Here is a 27,787-nt window from a genome sequence, read left to right on the forward strand (position 1 = left end):
ATTGAAGTTTTATACCATCAATTTGTTGTCAAAGCCATGCAAATGTGTAATTTCTTTTCAGCTGACAGAGGGTGTCAGAGGGTGTTTGTTGTCTCGTCTGTCATCAGATTAATTATTCTGTTCTATGTGTGTGAGGCTAATGTGTTTTGTTTGTATAAACATGGACAAAAGATCTTAACTAAAGAGATTTGACTCCTGGGTCTTTGAAGACTAAGGTGTTATCTATGTGCCTGGGTTTACCTGTGGCTATGTGTCAGTGTAATGCTCCGAACAATGGTAATCAACTTTTATAATTGGGTTGCAAAATTTTAGTCCTGTCTTAGCAGGGAGCCAGCATAAGAATGTGAACATGAGGTGTGTTCCGGCTCAAATTGATTCCATATAATATCTTTTACGGAGCATGTTAAGGTGCAATGTTCAAAGCTGGATCCTGTAAAAAATGCATTTTCATGGTTAATTTAATTATCACACTCTATACTCCTGTTTGTAGTTCAAACTGCAGCTATACAGGGGATAGCAGAGTTTTCTACTTTTGGAGATCAAAGAAACAAATATGAATTTCAACATAGTTAATTCCATTTTCATCCAGGACATGTGGTTTAACATGTGTATAGTATAAAGCATATTTAAAAATGCCACTAGGATTCGTAACAATAGAGTCTGTTGCTATTGGTCTTTGCAGTAACCATGGTTTTAGTCCCATTGCTATTAAGCAATTTGGGAAGATTTTAACTATGAGATTTTTTTGTGTCTCTGTTTAATTTAACATGTAATAATTTACATCTTAGTTGAAGATGTTTTGTGAAATTACATAGCCTCCTAGAATGCTGAATCCATTGATAAGATCAGCTGTGGATAATTGTTATTCTGATGACTGATCAAAGACTTTTTCAGAGGACTCACTGCAGGAGGTGAGGGATTTGCCTCACAGGGGTTCTTGCTTTGAGATGCAAGTTGGGAGACTTTTGGCCTCTCAGGTTATGGCCTAACCTTTTGTCGCCCTCATTTGTATTTGTTTGATGTGGACCGGATCTTGAGTGTTCTTTGTTATTCGTCCGCCTAAGGTGAGAACAAAAGCAGAGAAGAACCATAGTTATTTTAGAATTTTCATCAGTTTCAAATTCAATCATGTGGAATTAATGTTAATGCATCATTTTGCAATATTAATTCTGGAAGCCACATGATGTTGCTGGTCAGATCTGTGAGTGTGTAACACCTGTTTACACAGTCTGCTGTATTCTGAGCATTATCTCCCAGTTCCGCTGGGGACATTTTTCTGAATCAATCAATGATTTTTCATTAATTTCAGTTCACAATCTAATGGGCCGATACCCATAGTTCATTTTTTTTGCTCTCATTAACAGTCAGATCTGTTGGCAGAAATCATTTCACCCTTTTGGTGTTCTCTGCTTAACGGTTGTCATTTTATGGTGTGACTCACATATTCTTAGATCTTTTGACCCATAAAAACTTTGGTAACTCTGAATGTTATCATATCCATCCCCCTTTCATTATTTTTCTGGTGAGTTTAACTCTCTGATCAAATTTTAATTGTAGGTGGTGTTTTTTCAGCGAAGATTATATTGGTTTACAATCAGTTATTCTATAGTAGTTCTGTCAGTGTTTTCATTAAGCATAAAGAAAGCAAACCTCCTCAAAGTGAATGTTTCATCTCTAGTCTTTAGTGCCATGATTGGCGATTATAATATAATGTACATTATTGTTTATTCCTAATGTAATTATATTATATTAAAATAGTATGTATTAAATATAATTATATCTGGTCTCTGGAGAGTGTTTTAGAACACAGTGCATTGTTTTATGCAATTACAGCAAACACATTCTGAGCATCTTATTATCACTGAGGTGAGACTTCTTTGCTCTCTGTCAGGCCATTTGAATATAAAAAGGTTTGAGCAATCAGGAGGTCTAAGGGCTTATTTAAAGCTAAAATCTTTTATATTTAGTCTGTTTCGAGATTAAATTAAAGTATAGTGGATATTTTAATTGATCAGCATCATATTTGAATTTATCCCCATTAAATTTAAATGGCAAATTTCTGATTTGTAAAAGCAGAGTTTTCATTAGAGCTTATTTGTCTTTTTTGCAATCAAATCATTCTGTTCTGCTCACCTTTATTTTTCACATGCAAATGCCTTTAAACAGACTGTTGTTATTAATCCAATTTAAAAGTTTACAATTGTTTTTAAATCTTAAACCATTTTTTCCTGTTTTCCTTTTTTCCATTTTTCTCTTTTTTATAAAACAGTAGATTTAAAAACAATGGATATTTTTGATTCAAACTTTTAGGATCTAATTTGTGACTCTCCACTGAGTTCCAGAATATAATTTGGATGATGTTATTCCAATTTAAGCTTCAACTCTTGCTGCCTAGCAGACAAAGAGATATTTCAGAGCAAGGGATGGCGTTTTTCTATACTGCTGTTATCATGTCCCTGATAATCAAAGTGGTTTTGTCTAATTCTCAACCCCACCGGATAACGCATTCCGGTCTAACATTTTTGAGCATTTCCGACTCATTCTATCAATGTGTTTATATAGGGTGCGTCCAGCTTTCCCTCAACATTTCTAATAGGCAAAGAAGAATTGACTTACCACAGCAGCTGAAGATAGAATAGAAGATCCAAACCTCTTGGTTGATATAAATCCATTTTGTGCTGGAAAGACGTAACTCGCCTGAGTTGGGAGATCACGGAGATGGGTCACCATTTTGTAAGGTCCACCCAGTTGGCCCAATGCCGGTGTCCACTGGTGGATGAAGGTTCACTGCATGTTCGGTCTTTCCAGTGCACAATGTTGATTTATATTAACTTAACTCATATCCGACTCCAATTTTAGTATGAGGTGGTTTAGAATATTAATATATTTATCCTCGTTTTATCTGACTCCAATTATAAAACATTAAGAAGATTATATCAATATGTAATTTAGATAAATGTTTGAACCGTTTGTCTTCACTAGTAACTATTACATCCGTTCATTCGGGTGCTCATGTCGCTCAGAGAAATCGCCTCGGCCGAAGGCGTCCCTCACGGTCACACTCCGGTCAGTCTTGAATATTAAACAGAGGTAAATTGACTAATACTTTAGATGGCCGCTACCAGCGCGCTCGTTCTAAAATACTTTAGTTAGTCCCGCTTAGATGTACACCTTTGAGTTAAGACAATCATCATTTCTAATTAGAGGTTAGGGCATTAATATAAATGTACCCGACTACTGGACTCTATAGTAACTTTGGTTTTCACCAAGCCCATGGTTTCCCATATGAACTTAATTTAGAATAATATTACCTTCAAACAAAGGTCGGGTACCCAATCTAGGTTAGTCGTGCAACACCTTGTTGACCTAGACGGAAGTTATCGCCCTTTCCACCTAAGTACACATGAATCAATATCAAGAGTCAGCCGGATCGCTAAAACACAATTAGTGTGCCAATGCTCCATCTCAATTGGATTTTAGTCCGTCTACTGACCTGACGCAAGACGTGCGGAAACAAGGATACAGCGTAATCTACTTGAATTAATAATTACAGAGTGAGCAAAATATGGTCAAACATTACAATTTATTAGTCAGGTAAATGTATTATGCCAATTCAATCAGTCAATTCATAAATGATCAATACAAAACATCAAATTATCAAAGATAAGTCCAAGATGAAAAAGATGCATTCCTGACTTCGTAATATACATAACATGGGGCAGACCCCATGTTATGGGCTGATCTGGTTAGGCAGAATCGCCCTGAGCTTTTCTTAGGCCTTACCTTAAATAATCCAAGAATTCCCTCAAGAAAGGGGGTGTGAATGTATAACAAAAGGCATTCACACTTAGTGTCACACCCCTCACAGTGGTTCAAAAGATGCCTGAAGTTATATATTTATTGTTCTGATTATGTCTATTTCTGAGAGAATGAGACCATTGTACCAATCGCACTGAGACATTTCAAATGATATCAAACATGATAGTTAAAGTCAGTTTGGTTAATTCTAGAACATTCAAACATTGAAATGACCATATGTGTGAGTTAGGGGGATGAAGCAGACTCAGATGCAAATGCAGCAGGAACTGGTTTTTCCCGCATTCTCCTTGCTGAGTTGTGAAGTTACCAGTCTCTGTTTTCAGCTCATGTTTTGAATTGTCAAAGATATCAGAATATTTGCAATATTTCAATCCTTACATTAGTATTATTTACTAACATTTTTGTTATTTTAGCAGTGTAATAGTACTTGAGAAAGATTTCACAAGCATTTAATGCAGGTTTATTATATTATTAATATATGATTCATAAATATTATTATTAAGTGTTTTTATTTGTATCTATTCATATGCAATGTTTTATGGGTTGCTGAGAATACATTTCAGGTCTTCAGTACATAGCATGTCAGTCTTGAAAAAAAAAATAGGTGCTGGAAAAAGTGCTTAAAATTCCTTGATTTTCATAAGGCTGTGCCTGTATGAACCCTGTCATATGTACATTGACCATATATTTCAAGATTTGTCTGAAAGTGTAGGAATATGACATATAGCCTATATTCATAAGGTCCAAGCAACATGTCCAGCTTTTGATGAATAGGCTACTATGAATACTTTAGATTTAAGTACAGCAGTTTTCCTTTTACTTTTTATCTTTTTACTTTTTTTCATTTTTAATGAACTTTTAAAAGCATATTTTAACTAAAACTTTTTTTTTTATCTGCAAGCACAGTTAATGTTCAGACTATTTCAAATGTTTAAAGTGATTGACAATAATACATATTCTTAATAATAGGAATTAATTTGCATCATTTTTAAACTGTGCACACCTGTAGCTGCTTAATTAGGCCTACGACGCTATTTTTTAATACTGGTTAAAAAATAGCATCGTAAGGTGGTACTTGGAGAGACAATTTTTTTCTAAGGTGGTACTTGGTGAAAAAAGTTTGAGAACCACTGGTGTAGAGGAATTGGGAAAGCTAAATTGGCCGTAGTGTGTCTGTATGAATGCAGGAGTGTACGGGTGTTTCCCAGAACTGGGTTGCAGCTGGAAGGGCATTCGCTGTGTAAAACATATGCTGGATAACTTTGTGGTTCATTCCGCTGTGGCGACCTGATGAATAAAGGGACTAAGCCAAAGGAAAATGAGTTTCAGAGACCAAACTCTCAAAGCATTCATTCAGCTTGAAAGTATGACATTCTCCTTCAGATTTCACCACCATATTGTGTTCCAGATAAACATGGTGCAAAAATGTCATCCATTTAGTACTGCCTCCTAATCATTTCTGCTAAACTCTCCATGTCTGATCTTTTGATGGCTGAACAAGACCAGCAGCTTCAGTACAGAGCAGCATCATGTTTCATGTAATATTAATAATGTTTTTTTCCCCTTAAATGGATAGTTTCTGTTTAAACAGTGAACATGTGATTAAGTGTGTGTGAGAAAGCTTTCTTTACACTCCATCCAAAGAAATCCCTGCAAATGTGATCGCACAGCATGCTTGCCATGAAAGTGTATTCATAACCTTTTCAAAATAAATTAAGACCTTAGCTTGCAAATAAAAACATAATTCACTATAAGAACTCACCAGTTTCTTCTTCAGCTCCTGCTTATTAAATATATTAAACTGAACAATATTAGATATATTTAAAGCAAAAATTATTTTGTTTTAACACAATATACATTTTGAAACTGATGAATTTGTGTATTATCTGTGACTTATTCAGAAATTGCTGGTACACTTCAAGAATTCCTCTTTCATTTTCCCCAAACAGGAATTATGCACAAACTGATCCATTATTCATTCAAAATGCATACATATTGAGAAAATTTGATCCTGCTACTAACTGTTGTTCCACTTATTTTAAACTTGTAGTTAGGAATGGGCCGGTGTAGCGGTCAATTCTGTTCCCTTCTGGAATTCCAGTTTCCCCTCTACGAAGTGTGTCCGCTTACAGAGTCTGCAGACACAATCCCAACACAACCGGGTGTACGGAAAGTGAAAATGGACAATGCTTTCATGTATTGCAATGCCAAACTAGCATAAAAATTATTCTAACACTCCCATTAGATATTTTCTGTGGTTCTTGTTAGTATTCTTAGCTTTTTCTAAAGTCTGAGTTTATGCACCCTAGTTTAATATTTAGCGTAGGCCTACAGTTATGCTAGTCCTTGACCATTTTCAAGTTTGGAAAAAATACGTTTATGTGTGTCTGCATAAGCTGTTACGCTTCGTAGAGGTGGAACTGGACTTTCAGAAGGGAAAAGAATCGACTGCTACATAAGATTCTGATGGTATGATAACCTTTGATAAAATATCACTGTTTCACGGTATTGTGATTAGTTCTCTAAAACATATTCTCTTTAAATGTCTGGGTAAAAATCTAAAACTTTTTCCCTTTTAAGCACAATATATTTGAGAAACATTTAAAATATTTTGAAACAGTAAACATGTCAGGCTAAATTAATTATAGACTTCTGCTGTCTTCATTTGTTTCAAAAACAGATTTCTTTTACAATTTAAAACAGCATCTTTAGATATCTTTTCTGCTGAAGATACTGTTGTCCTAAAAAAAATGTAAATAAAAAATCGTACACATGACTTAGGAACGGTATTGCAGAAGATTTTGAAAGTTTTAAAACCTTGATTTTTCCAAACCGCGCTATACCTTTAAAACGGTTATCGTCCCATGCCTTAACAGAGTTGACAGTAACAGAGTTGACACTTTCCACCATTTTGTGCTTTAGTTCAAGATGCTAACCACAAACCAGACAACAAAAACAGAGAGGTGTGCATTTTCATCAAATTATTGGTTTATAAAATATCACAATCAAGAAATATCACTATAACAGAGTTGACAAATAATCAATCTGCTAATAATAAGTGTGTCTCATTTTGAAGAAGCTAATGAGAAAAAATTAATGACATACCTCAATTCATTGCAGAGATTCCCGCCAGAGGAAGTGACATCACTCAGGGCAAATCACATGCTTTTTCTATCAGTGCTTCAAAGATTGTCTTGCCTTTTTACAACCGATGTAACAGAGTTGACCAGAACGTAAAAACAGGCACAAAATGTATTATTTTGTAACTGAATTTACAAACAATACAAAAAATAGACAATTCATCCATATGTTTGTTTAACTTTGTAAAGTCCATGCACTAAAAAGAGATGAAATTAAATTGATTAAATGGTAATAGAAGCCTGTGATTATATGATCACATAATCGGTATGGAGTCTATAAGTTAATAGTAACAGGACAAAATATCCCTAAATATACGTACAAACATTATTTTTAGTCATAACGTGATATAATTTGTGTTATTATTCAATGTTTTAGTTTATTAATTGGTATAGTGGGAGTCTATAAGTTAATATTTTTAAGATCAAATGTTCCTAAATACACATACACACATTATTTTTAAAGATAACTTGATGTAATTTGCTATTATTCAATGTTTTAAATAACAACAGTTAAATAATTGGTATAGTGGAGTCTATAAGTTAATATTTACAGGTCAAAATGTCCCTAAATACTCATACAATTATTATTTTTAGAGATAACTTGATAAAACGAATTATTATTATTCATTGTTCAATAAAAAATGTTCTTTCTGAAAAATAAGCTTGGAGATGCAACATGTACTCACAATTCTAGAATCCTCCTTGTATATTTAGCTATTAATATTTATTTCAGTCTCATAATGGGCTTTTTTGACTTTTCTAAAAACTGTGGGATTTAGTAACTTGACAAAGGGTGCTATAGACTATCTCACAATGTCATACATATTCATAAGGCTGCGAACACAGAAACACATTGTACTGTAAACTTCCTTTTCAGTTTACATCACAAAACACCCTTGTTCATGGTTTCAGCAATCACGTTTTATCACATATGGGCCTTTCTGGATGAAAATGCAAGAAGTATTCATGCAGGGTTTTCTGGTGGAGAATTCAAAAGTCTTCAATATCGTTTGCTGACTTCATTTTATACAGTGCATTTTAAAGAATATGTTTCCTTCTTCAGTTTAATGGAAAGAAAACACCCAAAATTCACTTTTGAGTGTTTCTTATATCACACTTTTGTCATATTGTGTCTGTAGATTTTATTTATGTTGGGTGCTGTTTTATTAGTTTATTCTATTTTTTAATTTTTATTTATAGATATACACACAGAACAAGAACAAACATAGGCTCGTACTGTAGACATACAAAGGACAATATAATAGAAAAACAAAAAAAAGAAGAGACAACAACAATAAAAGAAAATGCATCACACAATCAAAACTAGCGAGTATATATAACTTAAACCTCAGAGGGGTCACCGGATTTTTTCTTGAGATATAGATTTGTCAAATCAATAAAAAATTCACCCTATGTAACCAAAAATGTTCTTATGGAGCTAGTCCTTAAAAATCTGAGTGAATAACAGATATCATAACAGAAATCCAGTTCTGAAATGAGGGAGGTAAAGGTGATTTACAATGCACTAGTCTTTTAGCCACCACCATGCCTTGCATTAAAGACTCTTGTATTGTTTGAGGGAGAGAAGATGTCTTTCAAGAGTTCACACTTAGCTGATGATTGATCATTAAAGCTTGTTGGGCATGCTGTCTCGGGCCCTGGGCTCCCTCCCGTTTAAAGGGTGAGAGGGGAGTTTGAGCTCAGGTAAGACATAGCTCTCGATATACTCCCTCGGCTTATTTCTAGCTAAATGATGGATATGGATGACTGAGGAGAAGGAGATGTGTACTCGCTAAGGGCCTGACTATGGTATCAATTTTGTGTGGTCAATTTACTTAGGGTGCGTGTTATTTGGACTGTGGGAGGAAACCGGGGAACCCGGGGAAAATCCACGCGAGCACGGGGAGAACAAGCGAAACTCTGCATAGAAATGCCGTCTGGTTTGGTAGGGACTTAAACCAGAGGCATTCTTGCTGTGAGTGCAGTCTCTTGCCTTAAATATTTGAAACGCAAAAAAGCATTAAATAACAAATGATATGACCTTTGTTTTGATCCATCTTGCTATTCTAAAAAATAAGTCAGAGTTTACAAGTTTGCATCTCACAGTACTGACTATAGCATGCAATTGTGAGTAAACAAATTCAGGAGGATGAGACAAAAAGCAGCAAATATCTTTTACATTTCTTATTTAGTGGCAGAAGGAAGCTTCTATTCATTTATGTATCATCCAAAAAAGATAGAATAAATATAATTAAATCCTGTATGATTTTATTATTACCTTCATCATCCACCATATAATGTTTACGCATTTCCCTTTATCACATTGATACCCTGTATTGCTCAAATAAGTGCTGTCATTAGTGTTCTTCAATATATGCATCCTCAGCTTAATAATTTGCCAATAAACCAACAGCACTGTGTTGTCTTGGTTGTACTTGAATCAAAGGTCACACCTCAGCTTTTCAATGTAACAGGATATTTTTTCCTTTTACACAAAGGCATACAAAACTGACCTGATTGCCCATTTATATCTGACTTTCTTCATTGGTATCCTGTTTTATTCTTGTGCAGCTATTTCCTGTTTCCCCTCCTGGACATAAATAGCAGATTCAGATAAAACATTTAATGACGTATTGTGTGTTTTTCTGCTTCGGAGATGTTTCAGGAATGGATTGATGATTGATACAAAGACAAACCCACACAAAGCAGTGTTTGTTCTTTGAAGACAAGCAGGAAATGGAGAGAAGCTAATTAAATAGTCAGCATACACATATAAACATAAAGAATCCAGCTGGACACGACTAGATACAAATATTTATTTAAATAGCTTCACAAGCAGACACTATACTCTACACACTTTTGTGTTCATCTGTTGCAACCCATCTGGGGTTAAAATACAGGCTAATTTGAATGGCTGATCTAGGAACTGTTGTATAGAGCAGTATTCTATCCACCGAAAGGCTGATAATCTAAGTCTGTTCTGAGATCAGAGTGACTAAAAGAGTGGAAGCAGATAGTCATATCTGAATGAACACTAATCTGGCATGAACAGAGCACTTTGAACACATGTATGCCGTAGATATATGGGCATCTGCCTCCTTCATTTTATCATGCAAAACAAACGCCGGTTCTTTTACTGTTTGAGTCAGAATTATATTTTATAACACAGATGGATCATCATTTCATCATGCAAATCTAACTAGTTCAGTTTATAATCTTATTTATGAACTGGCCAAAAGACAAACATTATAAAACACTAAAGCAGAAGTTCAATGAAAGTAATGTTTAAAATTGGGAATGAAAGAAATGAGCGTTATGAACTAAAGTGTTTTACTGAGCCTATTGTACACATACAAAATACATTCATGAAACTGTTGTCACTATTTGTGATCCCACAGAGGCTTATATTTGTGTATGGGTTCTGTACCTAAATGTATAGGCAAACTGTATGACCAAATGTATACCATAAAAGGCATTTTATTTTAAATATAAATAAAAAAGTTGAATTCAAAATTATTAGCCCTCCTACTTTTTTTCATATTTCAAATATTTCCCATGGACTGTTTAAAAAAGCGAGAAAAATGTCACATTATTTCCTGTAATTTTTCTTTTAGTTTAGACTGGAATCAAAGCAGTTTTGTATTTTCATTATTCATTTTCCTTTGGCTTAGTCCCGTTATTAATCAGGGGTTGCCACAGCAGAATGAACCACCAACTTGTCCAGCATATGTTTTACACAGCGCGAATGTTTTGCAACCTGGTACTTGCATACCTGCCAACACTCCCATTTTTCCCAGGCGTCTCCCGTATTTCAGACCCATCTCCCATATTGTAATTTCTCCCGGAAAACTCCCAGAATTTCACCCCCTTCCCTCTGTCTTCAGGTGTTTAGTACATCCAGAGAGCTTAGAATGAGCAAGAGGAGACACTTGATAGAACGTTCCATTACAACAGCAGCGCCCAGCAACAGCCCTGGATTCCAATGGATCTTATTGCTGTTGCTATGGCAAACAGCTGCTTTGTTTTTCATTTATGTATTTTTAGGGCGCAATTAAGCTGAGATTCAACCTGAAAGACAACAACACTAACAATCATAATCATCAGCACTTATAATAGTTTATTTTACAGATAAATAATATGCTGTTGTTTAATTGGGATTTTCATTCCAAAATGGCTGCAGTGCCATCTAGTGGCTGTTTCCCAAATCGCACTAGAGTGTCGCCTCTTGGTGATTCTATGCTCTTTGGTACAACCTATAAAACCCCCAGATCGCCGACTATTCCAATGGCAACCAGTAACTGGTGCATAGAACAGACCAGGGATCTCTTCATGTCGCCCCGTATTTCGTATTTCCAGCCCATGTGAAATCTCAAAATGGTACTGGACACAAATACACATATAAATATATAGATATTAAAAAATCATCATACAAAATATAAAGACAAATATCACGTATCATTCAGGCAAAGACAAAAAAAGTTCTTAAAACTATCTAAAATTATAATAATTATAAAATTATAAATATAAAAATGTTTATTATAAAATATTCTGTTAAACAACACTTGGGAAATATTTTTTAAAGAATTCATTTAACAGAATAAATAATAATTTTAATATAATATCTGAGATATTTAGATTATATTGTTACATTGTTTATTTACTATTTACTGTAAAAGTGTGTTTCTCTTACTATTTACTGTAAAAGTCTGTACTCATTCATTAATTCATTAATTTTCCTTCAGCTTAGTCCTATTATTTATCAGGGGTCGCCACAGTGAAATGAACCGCCAACTCATCCAGCATATGTTTTACACAGCAGATGGCCCTCAAGCTGCAACCCAGTACTGGGAAACATCCACACACACTCATTCACACAAATACACGACAGCCAATTTAGTTTATTCAATTAACCTATAGCGCATTTCTTTGGACTGTGGGGGAAACCGGAGCGAAACTCACGCAAACACAGGGAGAACATGCAAACTCCACAGAAATGACCCAGCTGGGACTCGAACCAGTGACCTTCTTGCAGTAAGGCAACAGTGCCAACCACTGAGCTACTGTGTTGCCCTTTTTATATGTACAATTTATTTTTTATTATCTTCATTTATTTTTAAATAAATGTATTTTACGTAGAATGACTTTATTCTCATTATTCATGAAGTTAATAAAAAGTACTTGAAATTATTAGAAATATGTATAAAAGTTGGGCTAGCTAGTGAAGCATTTCTACGTTCTATTTAATTTGATAAACTAAACATAAAAAATATAAAAAAAACAAAAAGAAGACAATAAAACTCCTGTTTGAAAGCCATAAGGATGCATCTCTATCAGTATTTTAGAAGTTAAAAGTTAATTTTGAACTCCTCCTTCCTCAGATCGGGACAGAGGAAGATGATGATGGTGGTTTTGGTCTAAAGTCCTGACAGATGACGATGAGCCTGTAAAGGTTGAGAACCACCACTAGAAAGTTCTTAATAGCGAAGAAGACCAGCATCTGGTGGAAAACATCAAAGTATATCATCACAATCAAACGCACTACCAGAAACGGCCCGTCCTGGATGAACAAACTCTCTACGATGTTCCAAATGTCTGTGCTGTGTCTCGACAAGATCAGGTTACAGCAGCCGTCTCCACCTTTGGGCTCATCTGTGTTCTCTGGGCGGGACGTCACAACTGGAACATCACATAAAGAAGACACAATTCATGTTAAGTGTCAGTATTTAATAAATAGACAGTTATACTAAGGATAGTTCAACTAAAAATGAACATTTTCTCAGCTTTTACTTGCCCTTAAAGGGGTTTCAAACCTTTCTTTTAGTTGTACCCAAAAGAAGATATTTTGAAGAATGTTGGAAACGGGTAACCATTGACTCCCATAGTACTGTAGGCAAAACAATTACCATGGAATTCAATTGTTACCAGCTTTTAACCTTTAAAATATGTTTGTTTGTATTCAAGTAAAGAATGTCTTTTAGATTTGTAATGAGTGGAAATGTTACTGGGATACTCTCAGCATTGTGGATGAGCTCTAGATCAGTATAATAATGCAAACATGTTTCCAAATTTCTAATATAAAGATCTTCATCATGCACTGCAAAAATTCATGGTTTGTTCCACACAATTTATTTATGATGTCCCAACACAAATTAAGTTAACTTAATGAATTTAAGCGGATTGAACATAAAACAACTAAGTTGCCCCCCAAAATATTCAAGAATTGTGTTGTTTTAGCTCATTTTAAATAAGAAGTTTGAACAAGCATCAAAAATATTTTTTTCTGAGTGTAAATATATCAGCGAGAAAAAATAAGAGAAGCGGCTGGCAGTTCACTTAAGACTGGGACATAGAAAAGTATTCTAAAATAGAAAAAAAAATCAATACAATACTATTTTAAAGGGAACCTTATGCCTTTTTCAAGATGTAAGATGAGTTTTTTGCGACTTCAGAATGTCTTTGTAAATGTCTTCAGAATGTTATACCTTTCAGAATGTTGGAATTTTCTGCTCTGAACACAATGTAGCTGTTTTTGTTGTCTGTGCCTTTAATGCTAGTTCTCCTCGGCAACCGTTACCACATGCCTGAAAGAGTGTGCCACAATCTCAGGCTGCATCAGATAAACAGCACAGTGACAGACATAAGGGAAGCAGATCTAACGTAACGTTTGTGAGAAATACTACAGTAAGTCCTTTCCCAATGATCAATTGATGTATTTGTTGTGGAGTGTAACGAATATGGCAGCTTACCATTCATCCGCCCACTAGAGGGAGCTCTCTCCCGAATATTGACTTGATACTTCCTCGGTGGTACTTCCTGGTAGCCACCATATAAGCACATGGCTTATGTCTGTTCTTTGCGAAGTATTGCCAGTTTCACTGCCTGCTAAGCGGTTTCCTACTACTGTTTCTGCCATTGTGTTATGACCTTTTTGCCTGCCCTTTTAACTACTGTTTTTGGATTTTGGACTCTGCCTTGTTTGCTTTTTCGGACTGCCTCTTTGTTTGCTTGTCGTTGACTGGTTCATGATCACGATTCTGCCTTTGTTTGATGCTAGCTGTTTGTTTAATAAACCTCCAGCTTTTGGATTCATTCCGCTTCAATGTCTTCACCTACGGCTCCCTCACATGGAGGTAATCCAAGCCTTTCTGCAATGATGAGTCACACACAATTTTGTTACAAAGTTTACACATATACACATATCTGTTGTGTTTATGTACAAAAAAACAGAAAAAAAAACAGAATTGAAGTATCTTCTTTTATAGTAACATGCGGCTGTGGTGAAAAAGTAAAATTGCCGTAATTTATTACAAACATGCACTGTTTTAAAAAGTAAAACTCATTACTGATCACATTTGATGATGATTGATTATAATAGCGAGCTGAACAGATCTTTTATCCTAGTTGCTTTACGCACGCCCTGTTTTAATATGATTATACACGTTACTATGGAGACATGATAATACGCTGATGCCAATCAATTTGGCAGGTGTGGAAACTATACGACTACGTCACGTTGCGGCAGTCCTCAAAATGGGAGGGATTTGGATCCTATTTTAACGTCAGCAAATTTAAATAAAGAGACTTACTGTCTTTATATCACTCCAATATAACTGTAGACACACTATACAGACACACAGTTTCATCATAGGTGCCTTTTAAATGAGCTCATATTTCACAATAACCCTTTTAAATCTAAAATTAAGAGACGTCTTTCATTCTGAAAGATTAAACAACAATATCAAGCGCAAATGTAAAAACCTGAATATGATAAATCCAAGCCAATTAACTGTTGTGTAAATTTTTTATCATGTTTGGATACAGCTTATCTTGTCATTCTTTAATTAAAAAGTTAGTTTGTAAAAATGTTGGGTTTTGGTGAAGTTGAAGCTGCTGGGGTTAATTCAATTGTGGTAAATAATTTAATGTCTATAATGTTTATGTTACTAAATGTTTATTTGTTGTATACATGTATGTGTTTGTAAAAGAACGCTGTAAGTTTACAGAGCAGTGTGAGTAAATTGCAGAAGTTAAAAGTCAGTTGCATTTACAGTAAATGCTTCACATGCTCCAAGAAAATCCGCCCACTCCTTTTTCTATGGGGTTTGGTGATGTTTAAGTGTACATAGCGGCCAAAACTCTCAATCCTCAAAGGGAAACGTGCGTAGAGAAGAACTCAACAAAAACACATGCCGTCCAGCTCTGTTACACTACATTGAGCTCCATCCCAGTCCACCAGTTTGTGCGAGCTGCAAGGGTAAGAAAAATACTTTTGATGGAGCCGGATGAAAGATTTAGGATATTTGAGCTTCAATCGGGGATTCCACGAAACAGCAGGACCCTTCTCCAGTCATTTGAAGGATTCTGAACTTTTTCATCGCCCCTCTTTCTGTTGTTCAGAGCAACATATGTGATGGTGGGATGTGTAAAGAAACACACGTTAAACAGGTGATCACAAACCTGCGAGGTGCAAAGGAAACTGTAACATGCTCCACGTCCACACTGCCAAGATTATATACACCAGCTGATGGTTGTTCTCCCTATAACACACAGAGAAGAATGTGTTAGACTGATTTGCGTAAACAAATAATGCATGCAGAATTCGTACATAAGGTAAGGACAATAATGACAGGCAAAATTCCCAGTAACAAAACGCTTATCTTTCAGATTGTTACTTTCTGATGGAAACAATCGACTCTAAATCAACTCTAATGGCCCTTACTCAGGAAAGCAGCCATTTGTGCTTACATGACTCACATGAAAACCTATTATAATGAATGAATGTAATCCCATTTTAACAACTAAATAGTTGAGTTCAAGGTTAAGGAATATAAATTCACAATGCTTCATTGTTAAAATGAGGTCAAAATAAATAGCACATAAGAATAATAATATTCAGGCCCTTATGGCAGGCTAATGATGGAAAGGAAAACGTAATCCGAATACAACATTTTAACTTTTATCAGATCAAAATGTGCATGTGCAGGGAGGATTAGCAGTGTGTTTTTCTATTTGTGTTTCTATTTGTGAGGTTTTGCATATTTAGGATTTCCATTACGCATACACTATGGAACATACATTAACGCCAATTTAGCTTATCGAATTCACTTATACCACAAGTCTTTCGACTTGATCTCCACACAGAAATGCCAACAGGCCCAGCTGGGACTCGAACCAGCAACCTTTTTGCTTTGAGGTGACAGTGCTAGCTACTGAGCCACTGTGCCGGCCTGTATTACAAACATATTGTAAATAAACTAAATAAGCTGAAGATTCTGAAAAATAAGTAATAAAATGATTGATTTAAAGGTGTTTGGTGTGTAATGCAAAGAAAAACTGATACATAAAACTTTTTGTTTTGTTTTTGTCTAAGGTAAAATGTCAATTTTGTCATTGTCCCTGATAAAATTATTGTACATTAAATATATAAAGTGGTATAAAGTAAAAAGTGGTGATGATATTTGCTTGTCAGTAAATGTCAGTAACATTAAGCTCAATTTTAAACATACCAGGTTGACATTTCATTGCACAAATCAAAGTTTTAAAGGGAAATGTCAAGGGCTTTTAATGTTTTTTCACCCAATAATTATGTGTAATTTGTTATGACTGGGGAATGAGAAATATGATTCACTTATTGTCCTTCAACAACCATTTCAAATGGAACAATTAGAAAATGGCATATTTTCGAGCACCTGAAAAAATGAACTGGACAAATAATCATTGCTCAAATTCAGAATACAGCACATAATACATACACTTTAATAACTTGTAGTTCATTACTCCAGTGCCAAGTTCAAATGTGGTGATTTAGTGCTCAGGAACTTTCCTTTTCATTTTCAGTTGGTGAAAAACATGATTTTTTTTAAAGATTCTCTGCTGAATAGGGAGATCAAAAGAACATCAACTGAAGTGGAAATGTTTTGAAACATTGTGTCTTTTGTATGTGTCTTTGCAGAATAAAAGTAGTTTTAAAGAAATGAAGATAAATGGACTGATACAGTACACGTGTGATGTGAAAAACATTAGTTACATACTGTGTATATAGTTGCTGTTAAAGGGAGGAACATACAATCTGTAACTCTTTGTCTGTTATAGATATTACTGTATGTAGGTCAAAATTATTAGCCCTCCTCTGATTGTTTTTCTTTTCTTCTCAAATCTTTCCCATTCCTCAGAGATGGGTTGCGGCTGGAAGGGCATCTGCTGCGTGAAAAACGTGCTGGATAAGTTGGTGGTTCATTCCGCTGTAGTGACCCCAGATTAATAAAGGGACTAAGCCGACAAGAAAATGAATGAATGGATGAAATCGTTCCCAAATGATGTTGAACAGAGCAAGAAGTTTTTCACAGTATTTCCTTTAAAACTGCTTTTATTCTCGCTAAAATAACACAAATAAGTCCTTCCCCAGAAGAAAAAAATGTTTTTTTAAAACCATGATTTGTCTAATTACCATAACTCTCCTAATTAACCTAATTAACAGAGTTAAGCCTTTAAATTGCACAAATTTTAAGCTCAATTCTAGTATTTTGAAAAATATCTAGTAAAATATTGTGCACTGTCATAATGGCAAAAATAAAAGAAATCATTATTAGTTATTAGAATTAGAATTTATATTAAGAAATACCCTAATATTCTAAGATGTGTTGAAAAAAAAAGATCTTTCCATTAAACAAAAATTAGGGAAAAAAATATGCAGGGGGAGGGGGGGTATCATATTCAATAATTCAGGAGGGCTAATAATTCTGACTTCAACTGTATTTCTTTCTAAAATAAAAAAAAATGTACCAAAAAAAAAGAGAGAACAATGCAGATGTATATCATGTGAAATGGCAGGGATGAGCAGTATTTATGATACATCTATTTCAAATATGTATTTTAAATACAAAATGGTATTTGATAGGGTTTATGAAAATGGCTTAATGGCTTTTGTATCAAATTACTTTAGTGTCTTTCATTTTTGTATTTTTAAAATACTGTAATATACTTTGTAAGACGTCTACATTGGTGCTTCCTCAGCTATTTGCCCTGTTTTTATTAACCCCAATTTGCAAATCTAAGAGAATTTTGATAATGTACATTTAGAGTACATTTAGAATGTCTATCATGATAATGTTTGAAAGAGAACTGTTATGCACATATTGTTTGCTATAAAGAATGTAAATTTTTGAAGCTCAATATCTCAAAATCCTTTAAAACACAGATAGAATTTGATAACGCCAAGTTATAATATGTAATTACAAACTTTTATTTTGTATGTAATGACATTGTAATTACATCCAAGATAATATTTAAAGAGTGTAAATATTTCTTTGTATATTGCATGTGCAGTATTTGGTCATTACATTTTATACATTTTATTTATATATTAAATACTATGTCATTACAGTTACATTATAGATAATATTTATAAATGCATACGTTTTTTTTCCTATAGTATTTAGGTATTTATAGTTGTATACGTAAATATACACAGTACAAATGTAATTACAAACTTAAATACTGTCATTACGTTGTAATTACATTGCTATTGCGTTGTAATTACATCCAAGATATTTATAAAATATCATCGTTATAACATTATAATTACTATGTTGAAACAAAGCAATTACAGTGTTAAAACAATGTAATTACAATGTATTTACTATGTAATTGAATTATTACCGTGTAAAATCATTGTAAGTAAATTGTTATAACACTGTAATTAAATATTACTACTAATAATGCTATTACATTGTAATTGCATCATAATAATATTGTTTTAGTATTGTAATTACACTATTACTACAACGGCATAACACAGTAATTATGTTGTAGTAACATATTAATTACACTGTTATAATAATGTTGTTAATAATGTAATGTAATGTTGTTGCATAGTAATAATGTAATGACATAGTAACTGTTAGTACAGTAGTTAGAATGTAATGACATTGTATTTACATTGTTATAACATTATAATTACTATGTATTGACGTAATTTCATTGTTTAAACCACAATGTTATAAAGTACTTAAAAATGTTATAACAATTTAATTACAATGTTAAAACAAAGCACAATGTAATGACATGTAGTTACAACGTTATAACAATGTAATTACTTTGTTATAACAATGTAATAACAATGTAATTATATAGTAATAATGTAATGCCAATTACATTGTAATTAAATTGTTCTAACATTTTTAATCATATTGATATAACAGTAATTATACTGTTGTAACAGTAATTACAAATGTAATTACAATATTATGACATTATAAGTACTATGTGATAACATTGTAATTGCATTGTAATTTCCTTGTTAATACATTGTAATTATAGTGTTATCACAATTATAGTGCATATAGTAATTATAATGCAATGATAATGTAATTACAGTTATAACATTGTAACTGCATTGCTAAAACAATGTAATTACAATGTTGTTACAATATAACTACATGTAACATTGTAACTACAGCATTATAACGTAGTAATTACATTTTTATGAAATTGAAATTCCATGTCATAACATTATACTTACTATTTAATAACATTGTAAATACATTGTTATAAAATAATGATTATAATGTTATAACTGTTTAATTACAATGTTATTAAATAGTAATTATATCGTAATGACATTGCAATATTGTTATAACATTGTACTTACATTGTTGAAAAAGTAATTGTTATGTAATAACAGTATTTACATTATTGTAACAATGTAATTACAATGTAATAACTGTAATTACGCAGAAATCATAATGTTATAACAGTGTAATTACAAGGTTATAAGTGATTATAATTTAATGACATCGTTATGAGATTGTAATTGCACTGTTATAACATTGTATTTACATTATTATAACATAATTTACTATGTAATACCGCTGTAATTACCCTGTTATAACATTGTAAATAAATTGTTATAACATTGTAATTATATTGTTATAACATTGCAATTACATCTATGATAGTATTGTAAATGTATTTTAGCATATTTCATGTACAGTACAGTATGTTTTATATTGTGTATTGAGGAGTACAACTGCAAAAAAAAAATAGAAGTTACTAAAACTGGAGGTTTTAGTAGTTTTTTAGAAATCGTGATTTTACAAATTTTAAAATACAAGACTTTCAAGAGATGGTGGCAATTTTCACAATAAAGAGATAGTATAATATTCCAACTCTTTATCTGCTTAGTATGATGTATAATATGATTTTACAGTGATTATAGGGATCATCTTCAAGACAATACTTTCTGTATGAAATTTGTACAAAATCTGTCCTAAAATCAAAGAGAAACATAAGTTACAGTACTTGTCTAATAATTTTGGCTGCTGTATTTTATAGTTTATTTTGATGCACTTAAAATGAAGGTATTTGCTATTTTATTTAAAAATAGATTTCAATGTATTTTTGCCCACCCCTATGAACTGATATTTATTCAAGCCCTTGTCGTCTATAGATGAGAACAGGAAGTACCCACTTGACATCAGACAGAGTTTCGCTGGTGAATTCCAGAATGTCTGCTGCCGTGCCCACAAAGATGAGCAGAAGCTGTGACAACTCGTCACGTGTTACTCCGCCCCCTAATGGAAGGAGCCACTTTCCAAGGATGAGTAGAATGAGTAGAACCTGATGAAGGGCAAGGATCCAGTCATTCGCACAGACGGAGGTCAGCATGCTCTCCAGATACTAAAAAACACAACAGCATGTTATACAGATTTTCAAGTCTTAAAAAATAATAATTAATATTAATATTCTTCTCAATCTGTTTTATATTTGTGTTGTATGTAATTTTTCTTATATTGTATTTGTAATAATTCTTTTTGGATGGCTTATTCCGCTGTGGTGACCCCTGATGAATTAAGGAACTAAGCCGAAGGAAAATGAATAAATGAATAATGTCTTTTTGATTTTAGGTTGACTTTTTTTTAATCTGGCAGGGGCAACAGATGAAAATTAGCCCTCATAGCTAACTCTGCCTTATTAACAGTTTTTACTGTTGATTAATGAGCATATTGTCCCTGTTAAATCTTTTTTAACAAATATAAATTTAATACAAATTTTCAAACGTGTCTATTTAAAATGTTATTCAGTGTAACAATCGTTTATACACTAAAAAATACTGTCATCCATTAGAAAAATAATCCTCAGTGCAGCCCAGAAATACTCATTAATTTGAGATATTTGTCATTAAGAAGCTTTTAAATCAATTCAAACATTAAACTTTATTATTCAATAATACATTTTGAAAAGTACAGGATAAGTGTTATGATCACCAGCGATCTAGCAGCTGCTAACTTCAAATTCGCTGTTATATGGACTACAAATCTTGTCATGCAGCACTCACTCACACCAGTTCCTCATTCCATTCATTACACACACACACACTCATACAGACACAGCTGAAGCTGTTTAGGACTAATTACACAGACAATTTATACACCTCTCAAACACACACATATGTTGCTGAGTCTTAAACTCATTGTGAACATTAAAACGCATTTTTCTTGCCTTGCCGTGTTTGAGTCTAGCTTTGTTTTGTTTGTTTATGTTGACTGCTTCCTTTCTTTTGACCATCTGCCTGTTGCATGACTACAACTCTGGATTTGCCTGTGTACATCTGTTAGCCTCTGTGTTGACCGTTCCTTGCCTGATCATCTCTGTTTAATAAACCTGCTTTTGGATCAGCACTTCCTTGTCAACGTCCACATTACAATAAGCATGAAGTATGTTGTTCTTAGAATCTAATTACAATGTTATAACTATGTAATTACATAGAAATTATAATGTTATAACGGTGTAATTACCACATTATAAGTAATTATAATGTAATGATATTGTTATGAGATTGTAATTGCAGTTATAACATTTCAATTACATCATTGTAACATAAGTTGCTATGTAATAACGCTGTAATTACATTGTTACAACATTGTAAATAAATTGTTATAACATTGTAATTATGTTTCATTTTTACACAAACATACTGTATGCCTTTATTTCAGCCATATTTGCAAAAAAAAAGCATCAGCTAATTTGTACAAGATCAAATTAATTACGCTTGATTTTTGCAAGAAAATCAAGAACAGATAGTTTCAAATGTTCTTGCATCTCTGGAGAGTACAGGGATGAAGTCCAGTAATCATAGCATATCACAGGAATAAAGGCAGAATGAATGTCAAGCATAATAAAGGTTTCTTGCTGGAGCGTTTAAATTCCCATAAGCGTTAACGTGCATATTGGATGTCCTCCATCAAACATAACAAAGGCAAAGTTTAAGAGAACTCCCACCAAAACAAAAGCAGAGGTGGAGGGAACTAGCAAAATATTAGTGAGGATTCACGATTACTTCTCTTGATTTAAATTATGTTAGATTTGATTTGTATACTAGAGAAAGACAAAGAGAAAGCAATAGAAAAAATGTTTCCGATGTTGCTTTATGAGGGAAACCAACTGGGTTATAGACCACAGGAATTGAATTGTAAATTGGAAGCATGTGTGGTTTGCTGTAGCTGATGCACAACACTACAGTGTAGATTTGATTTTAAAGAATACCTTTAGTGTTGCATTGCCCATAGTGCCGTTAGATGGTAATATGCTCTTGACATTGTCCCAAGAGTCCAGTTTCCTACACTGCCAGATACAAAAAATAAGCACAAAGTTTAATTAGTGAGGAATGACAGCTTATATAAGAGCATTGTAAACATCACAAAAACACATTCATCAGGATGTAATAGGGGCCAAATACCAAATATTATTGAGAGCCGAGGGTCAAAGATAAATACACCAAACTATTTTATGTTTTTTTTTTCTATGTTTTTTCTGTATTCTATGTTTATTTCCTAATATATAAAAATAAATAGAAAAGATCACTTTGAATTATATTAACTAATGCAGTAATTAGAATATAAATTGTTGCAATAAAAACAATCACATTTATAACACAGTAGCTTTTTAAGCTTAACAATAAAACAAACAAATGAAAGGTTACATTTAATTTGAAAAGACAATCTCGAAACCATCCCCATTACTCTCCCTCTGTTCTCAGATGAGATAGCCCTATTTCGAGCATTTGTGCCTTAAATCAGGGGTTGTCAACTGGTTTGGCCATGGGACCCCAATTTTTACATGGTCATCAAGCCGCGACCCAGATTTTTAGGAACTACAATACACAAGTAGTGACAGATAAATCATAAGAAAATCACAAAGACTTACAAATAAACAATATTTTATTGCTGTCATTTAACAAAATGTATCAAATTATAGAAAAATTACAAAGTAAAAACGACAAATACTGTAAACAGTGGTTAGGGTAAGGAAAGGTTCAGTTACCACGAACTAAACTGAACTGTTAATAAAACATGTTGTCTGGTTTCTAAATGTCGTCTTTATTTAAAAGGTTTCGTGCTCTCTTGTGAGAGCACCTCGCTACTTATGACACACTGAGGCTTTAAGTCTTTTTTGTCCTCAATATATGTAAATCCACACTATACATATTCAGGGTCGTACTTGCGCTTTGACATATTTGTTGCCATAATTAAATGAAATTTCACGTCAAACGGTAGGGTTATCATGCACGCATTTCAAAATAAAAGTTAAAATAAGTTAAAAATTCCATTTTTGTTGTTTTTTGACCACACACTACGCAACCCACTGAAAATGTTCCCGCGACCCACTTTTGGTTCGTGACCCACTAGTTGAGAAAAACTGCCTTAAAGGGATAGTTCACCAAAAAATTTACATTTTCTCACAATTTAATCACATTCAAGTGGTTCTAACCTTTTATGAATTTCTTTCTTCTGCTGAACACAAAACAAAAATTTTTGAAGAATGTTGATATAGACATCACAAGTATAAATATAAAATACTATGAAATAAGTCCAAGGAACTCAAAAAGTGAAAAAAATTATACATTAACTACCCCTGAAGCACTTTTTGTTTGGTTTTATAAAATACTTTTGTTTATATTTATGTTTTGGATTCATAAAAAATACTGTTTGTCAATGGCTGGTGCTTTGCAACATTTTTCAGTACATCTTGCTTTGTGTTCAAAAAAAGAAAGAAACTTAAACAGCTTTGGGAAAAGTGGAGGATGAGTAAGTCATGACAACATTTCAACTTTTTAGGTGAACTAGCCCTTAAAAGTTGTTCTCACTACAAAATAAGTCAGAATGACAATGTGAAATCCAAAAAGGGATTTATTAATAATAAATCCCTTTTCGTAATATTGGATATACGTGGGATATTTTATGATTTTCTTGAACAAAAAACATCTTTGACAAAGGTTATATTTTTTATATTAAATTAATCATAAATTAACAGGCTTGTTTACTGAGCATAAATATAAAGCATAATATGGCTGGGGGATATGGCAAAAATCCAATCTACATAATTATTGTCCATATAAAACAATAAAGATATACATTTCGATATACGTTGTTAATGGTTCCAGATTTAAAAGAGTACCCCAACAATGACTGAAGCCACAAAAATTAGAGAGTCTATTAAATGGCATAACTTTTTCATCTGAATAATTTGTCGGTACATCTCTAATGTAAACACACTTTTAGATTCCCATTGCTGTACATTTCTGCTGTGTGATTAGCTCTTAGATCAATATAGAGTAAAAAGGTCCATATCATTGCTTATCATTTTTGTTGACACAAATTTTATCACGATACGATATAATATTGTTTATTGGCCCAGCCCTGTTATAAAATCCAAAAACTTTTGCCAATGACAAATGAAACTATATATCTGTGTAAAAGACAAAGCACATAAAGACAGGAAGAAAATCAAAGCTTGTAAACAAGGCATTAGAATGAATAAATTATAAAGAAAAAGACTGTATAATGAGGACAAATTTTCAGTAAATTAAACTGCAGGATACCTGTGGGTCACTGGCTTTGTTCTCCTGATGGTGTAACTCCAGAATCCATATAGATGGAATAATACTGATGAGGAAGAGGAGGATGGCTGGAGAAAACCTGAAGATGCACAAAATCATTTAAACATCACTTTAACATAACACAAATTAGAACACAGAACAACTTTTGATTAAGTGGGATCATTATTATTTGTATTATCCTTTTTCAGTGGTGTAAATTAACAAATTACAAATACTCAAACTACTGTAATTGAGTGGTTTTCTCAAAAACTCTCTTTTAAGTGTAGTATTGTTATTTTTACTCCACTATTTTCCTTCAACCTGCAGTCATTACTTTATTTTTTTCTGGTCTAAGGGGATTAGAAAGATCAGTCCTGTGATTCCTGTCCAATCAAAAACGCACATAGAAGGTAAATCGCATCATAATGAACAACCTCAAGACATGGGCGATATATAACTGCAGCAAACTGTTTGGAAGCATTGAACGTGACCAAGAAGATGTAAAAATCTTTACATGCATTGACCCAGAGACTGTTTAGATGCATGTCACTGAGGAGAAGTTGACAAATCTTTACTATATGAAGACCGAAATGGCATTAAACACCCAGCAGGCACTGTCACGAATCAAGACAAGGAGGATCCAAGGAGCTGATCCTAGCACGCTGTCAACACAAAAGGTAAACAAACACACACCCTCACACACGACAACACACAAGGCATGATACATAACATACAGGAGGAACACACAGATCCATAAACCGTGACAGGCACAAGATGTCAACATGACGGTCAGACTGACATTGTACCCCAACATCGTAAAGACATTGCATTTCATTTAGAAATGAAAATCGGGTTGACATCAGAACCCAACGTCCAACCTAAAATCAACCAAATATCAACATCTAATGATGTTACAGTTTGACGTTGTGTGGACAATACCACTATAACGTCTATCAGATGTTGGATTTTGGTTGCCATACTTGACGAATAAATGTCAGTATCTGAGGGCAATATGTTGGCTTGACTTTGGATTTTGGTCAGTTTCTAACATAACCAAGAATCAACCGAATATCTATTTAATTTGACGTCATTATTAAACATCAAAATAATGTTGTCCTTAAATCCTGGCTAGACATTGAAATTTGGTCTACTTTTGAATTGCAACTTTTCTACTCATATTTAAGTAGCCTAATATTTACAACAGATACTTTTACTCGAATTGCACTACAATTTTAGGCATGTAATGGTACTTTTACATGATGATTTTTTCAGTACTCTTTCCACCACAGTCTTTTTTAGGGTCACTGTTGGGTAACCTTTTAGATTACACTAACTAGACCACTAGTATCTTTGTGTTTTGACACACACCCTTTACTCTGTCAACAGTAACAATGGGTCTAGCAGGATGTTACTGAGGGGGAGGGAAATAGTGTGGAATGTCGATCACTTTTTAGGAATAAAAGTAATTATAAATACAACTGAAATCTCAGCGCAGGACAAGGCTACTCACTAAGTCACCTAAAAGACATAAACAGAAATTGGACACGCTGAAGAAAAGTTTCTTGCACCGCTAACAATGATTTCATTCAGCAGAAAATGATCATGGGCAGCTGAATAAGTATGTCAACACTATTATTAATCGTTGTATAAATCTGTCGAGGAAATCTTTAAAGAAATATAAAGTTACTCACCATTTGTAGTCTTGCCCTTTCCTTCGTTTTAAAGTGATGATCATCTCCACGACCAGAGGAAGGTAAAGGATGGTAAGTAACCAGTACATGTTGTCATTTTTCACCGTTTTCACTCTCCAGACGCCGATGAGAGAGACCAGGATGAACAATGACCTGGTTATGATCGCGCACACGAATTTGACTAAAATCATCGTAAAGTGAGCAGCGTCCCGGGCTCGTGCGGTTTTAAAGTGCGCTTGTGGGTCCCGTTGAGTCCCGGTTTGAGTTGACTTGAATTGAAACCTCCCACTAGCGTCAGTGTGTGTGTGAGAAATCACTCACTGAGGTAAAATGTTATACTGCTTAAGGAAGCCTTAAAGATACGAACTACTTATAAGACAGTCATTTAAACGCATGTATATTGCATATTGCACGTATATTTGTACATACTGTTTCTTTACAGAGATTATCAAAACTTTTTTAAAGTTTTTTTTGCTTACAGTGACACAAAGGAAACGTGTAGGAAACTTTGCCACCATTAGAGGGCAGCAGCATTCAGTAATCGTTTATAAAGGCATGACACAATTAATAACACATTTAAGACACGTTTTTAATCTACATTTTAACTGGAGTGTGAGAATGTCTGTTTCTTTGTGGTGGTTAACTTACACAACCAATGAAAATATTTAAGTTCACCCTAAAGTTTAATGTCACCATATTGTTACTCTCAAAATAAGCATGAGTTTCTTAGTTTGACATAAAAAAGGGGACCAGCAGAAAAAAACTAATTCAAACCACTTGGTTAGTTAGTTAAGACTTTGTCCCTTAGGGGAAATTCAATAAATTTGGAACAATTTGATGATTATACAAGTTAAAAATTTCAGTGATTTATTACTTTACCAACAACAAACTTTAACATATATATAATGTATTACTTTAATTTATAATTTAGGGTTCAATGAAAACACTGTTGGAGTGTTTTTTGGCACTGTTGGTAGTGCTGTTGCCTAACAGCAAGAAGGTCGCTGAGTCGCTGGTTCGAATCTCGGCTCAGTTGGCGTTTCTGTGTGGAGTTTGCATGTCTCTCTCTGCCTCTGCTCTAGTTTCCCCCACAGACATGCGGTACAGGTGAATTGGGTAGGCTAAATTGTCCGTAGTGTATGAGTGTGTGCGTGTGAATGTGTGTGTGGATGTTTCCCAGAGAAGGCTTGCGGCTGGAAGGGCATCCGCTGCGTAAAAACTTGCTGGATAAGTTGGCAGTTCATTCCGCTGTGGCGACCCCT

The 27,787-nt window shown here is 33.7% G+C and overlaps 2 protein-coding genes across 2 annotated transcripts in view; one reads left to right on the plus strand and one right to left on the minus strand.

The window, feature by feature from the left end:
- The window catches only part of LOC141378555 (uncharacterized), an 876,211-nt gene that overhangs the window by 344,580 nt on the left and 503,844 nt on the right, over nt 1-27,787 (plus strand). The gene's annotated exons all lie outside the window — the stretch shown is intronic.
- Nucleotides 12,158-26,759, minus strand: tmem26a (transmembrane protein 26a). Its single transcript, XM_001334449.9, has 6 exons — nt 26,526-26,759; nt 24,838-24,934; nt 22,503-22,580; nt 20,428-20,636; nt 15,417-15,496; nt 12,158-12,635 (listed from the first exon to the last, which is right to left on the minus strand). The coding sequence occupies exons 1-6, from the start codon at nt 26,714-26,716 to the stop codon at nt 12,334-12,336; spliced, it is 957 nt and encodes a 318-aa protein (XP_001334485.1). The 5' UTR covers nt 26,717-26,759; the 3' UTR covers nt 12,158-12,333.

Source organism: Danio rerio, chromosome 17, assembly GCF_049306965.1.
Source record: "Danio rerio strain Tuebingen ecotype United States chromosome 17, GRCz12tu, whole genome shotgun sequence".
NCBI lineage: Eukaryota > Metazoa > Chordata > Actinopteri > Cypriniformes > Danionidae > Danio > Danio rerio.

What these genes read in the sequence shown, in the direction of transcription:
- tmem26a (XM_001334449.9), bottom strand. Translation starts at nt 26,716, where the DNA reads ATGATTTTAGTCAAATTCGTGTGCGCGATCATAACCAGGTCATTGTTC. An exon ending in TGGGCAATGCAACACTAAAG is followed by an intron (nt 20,637 to 22,502) that starts GTATTCTTTAAA and finishes TGTGTTTTTTAG; the next exon opens with TATCTGGAGAGCATGCTGAC. An exon ending in GTTTCCTTTGCACCTCGCAG is followed by an intron (nt 12,636 to 15,416) that starts GTTTGTGATCAC and finishes GTGATGTTCCAG; the next exon opens with TTGTGACGTCCCGCCCAGAG.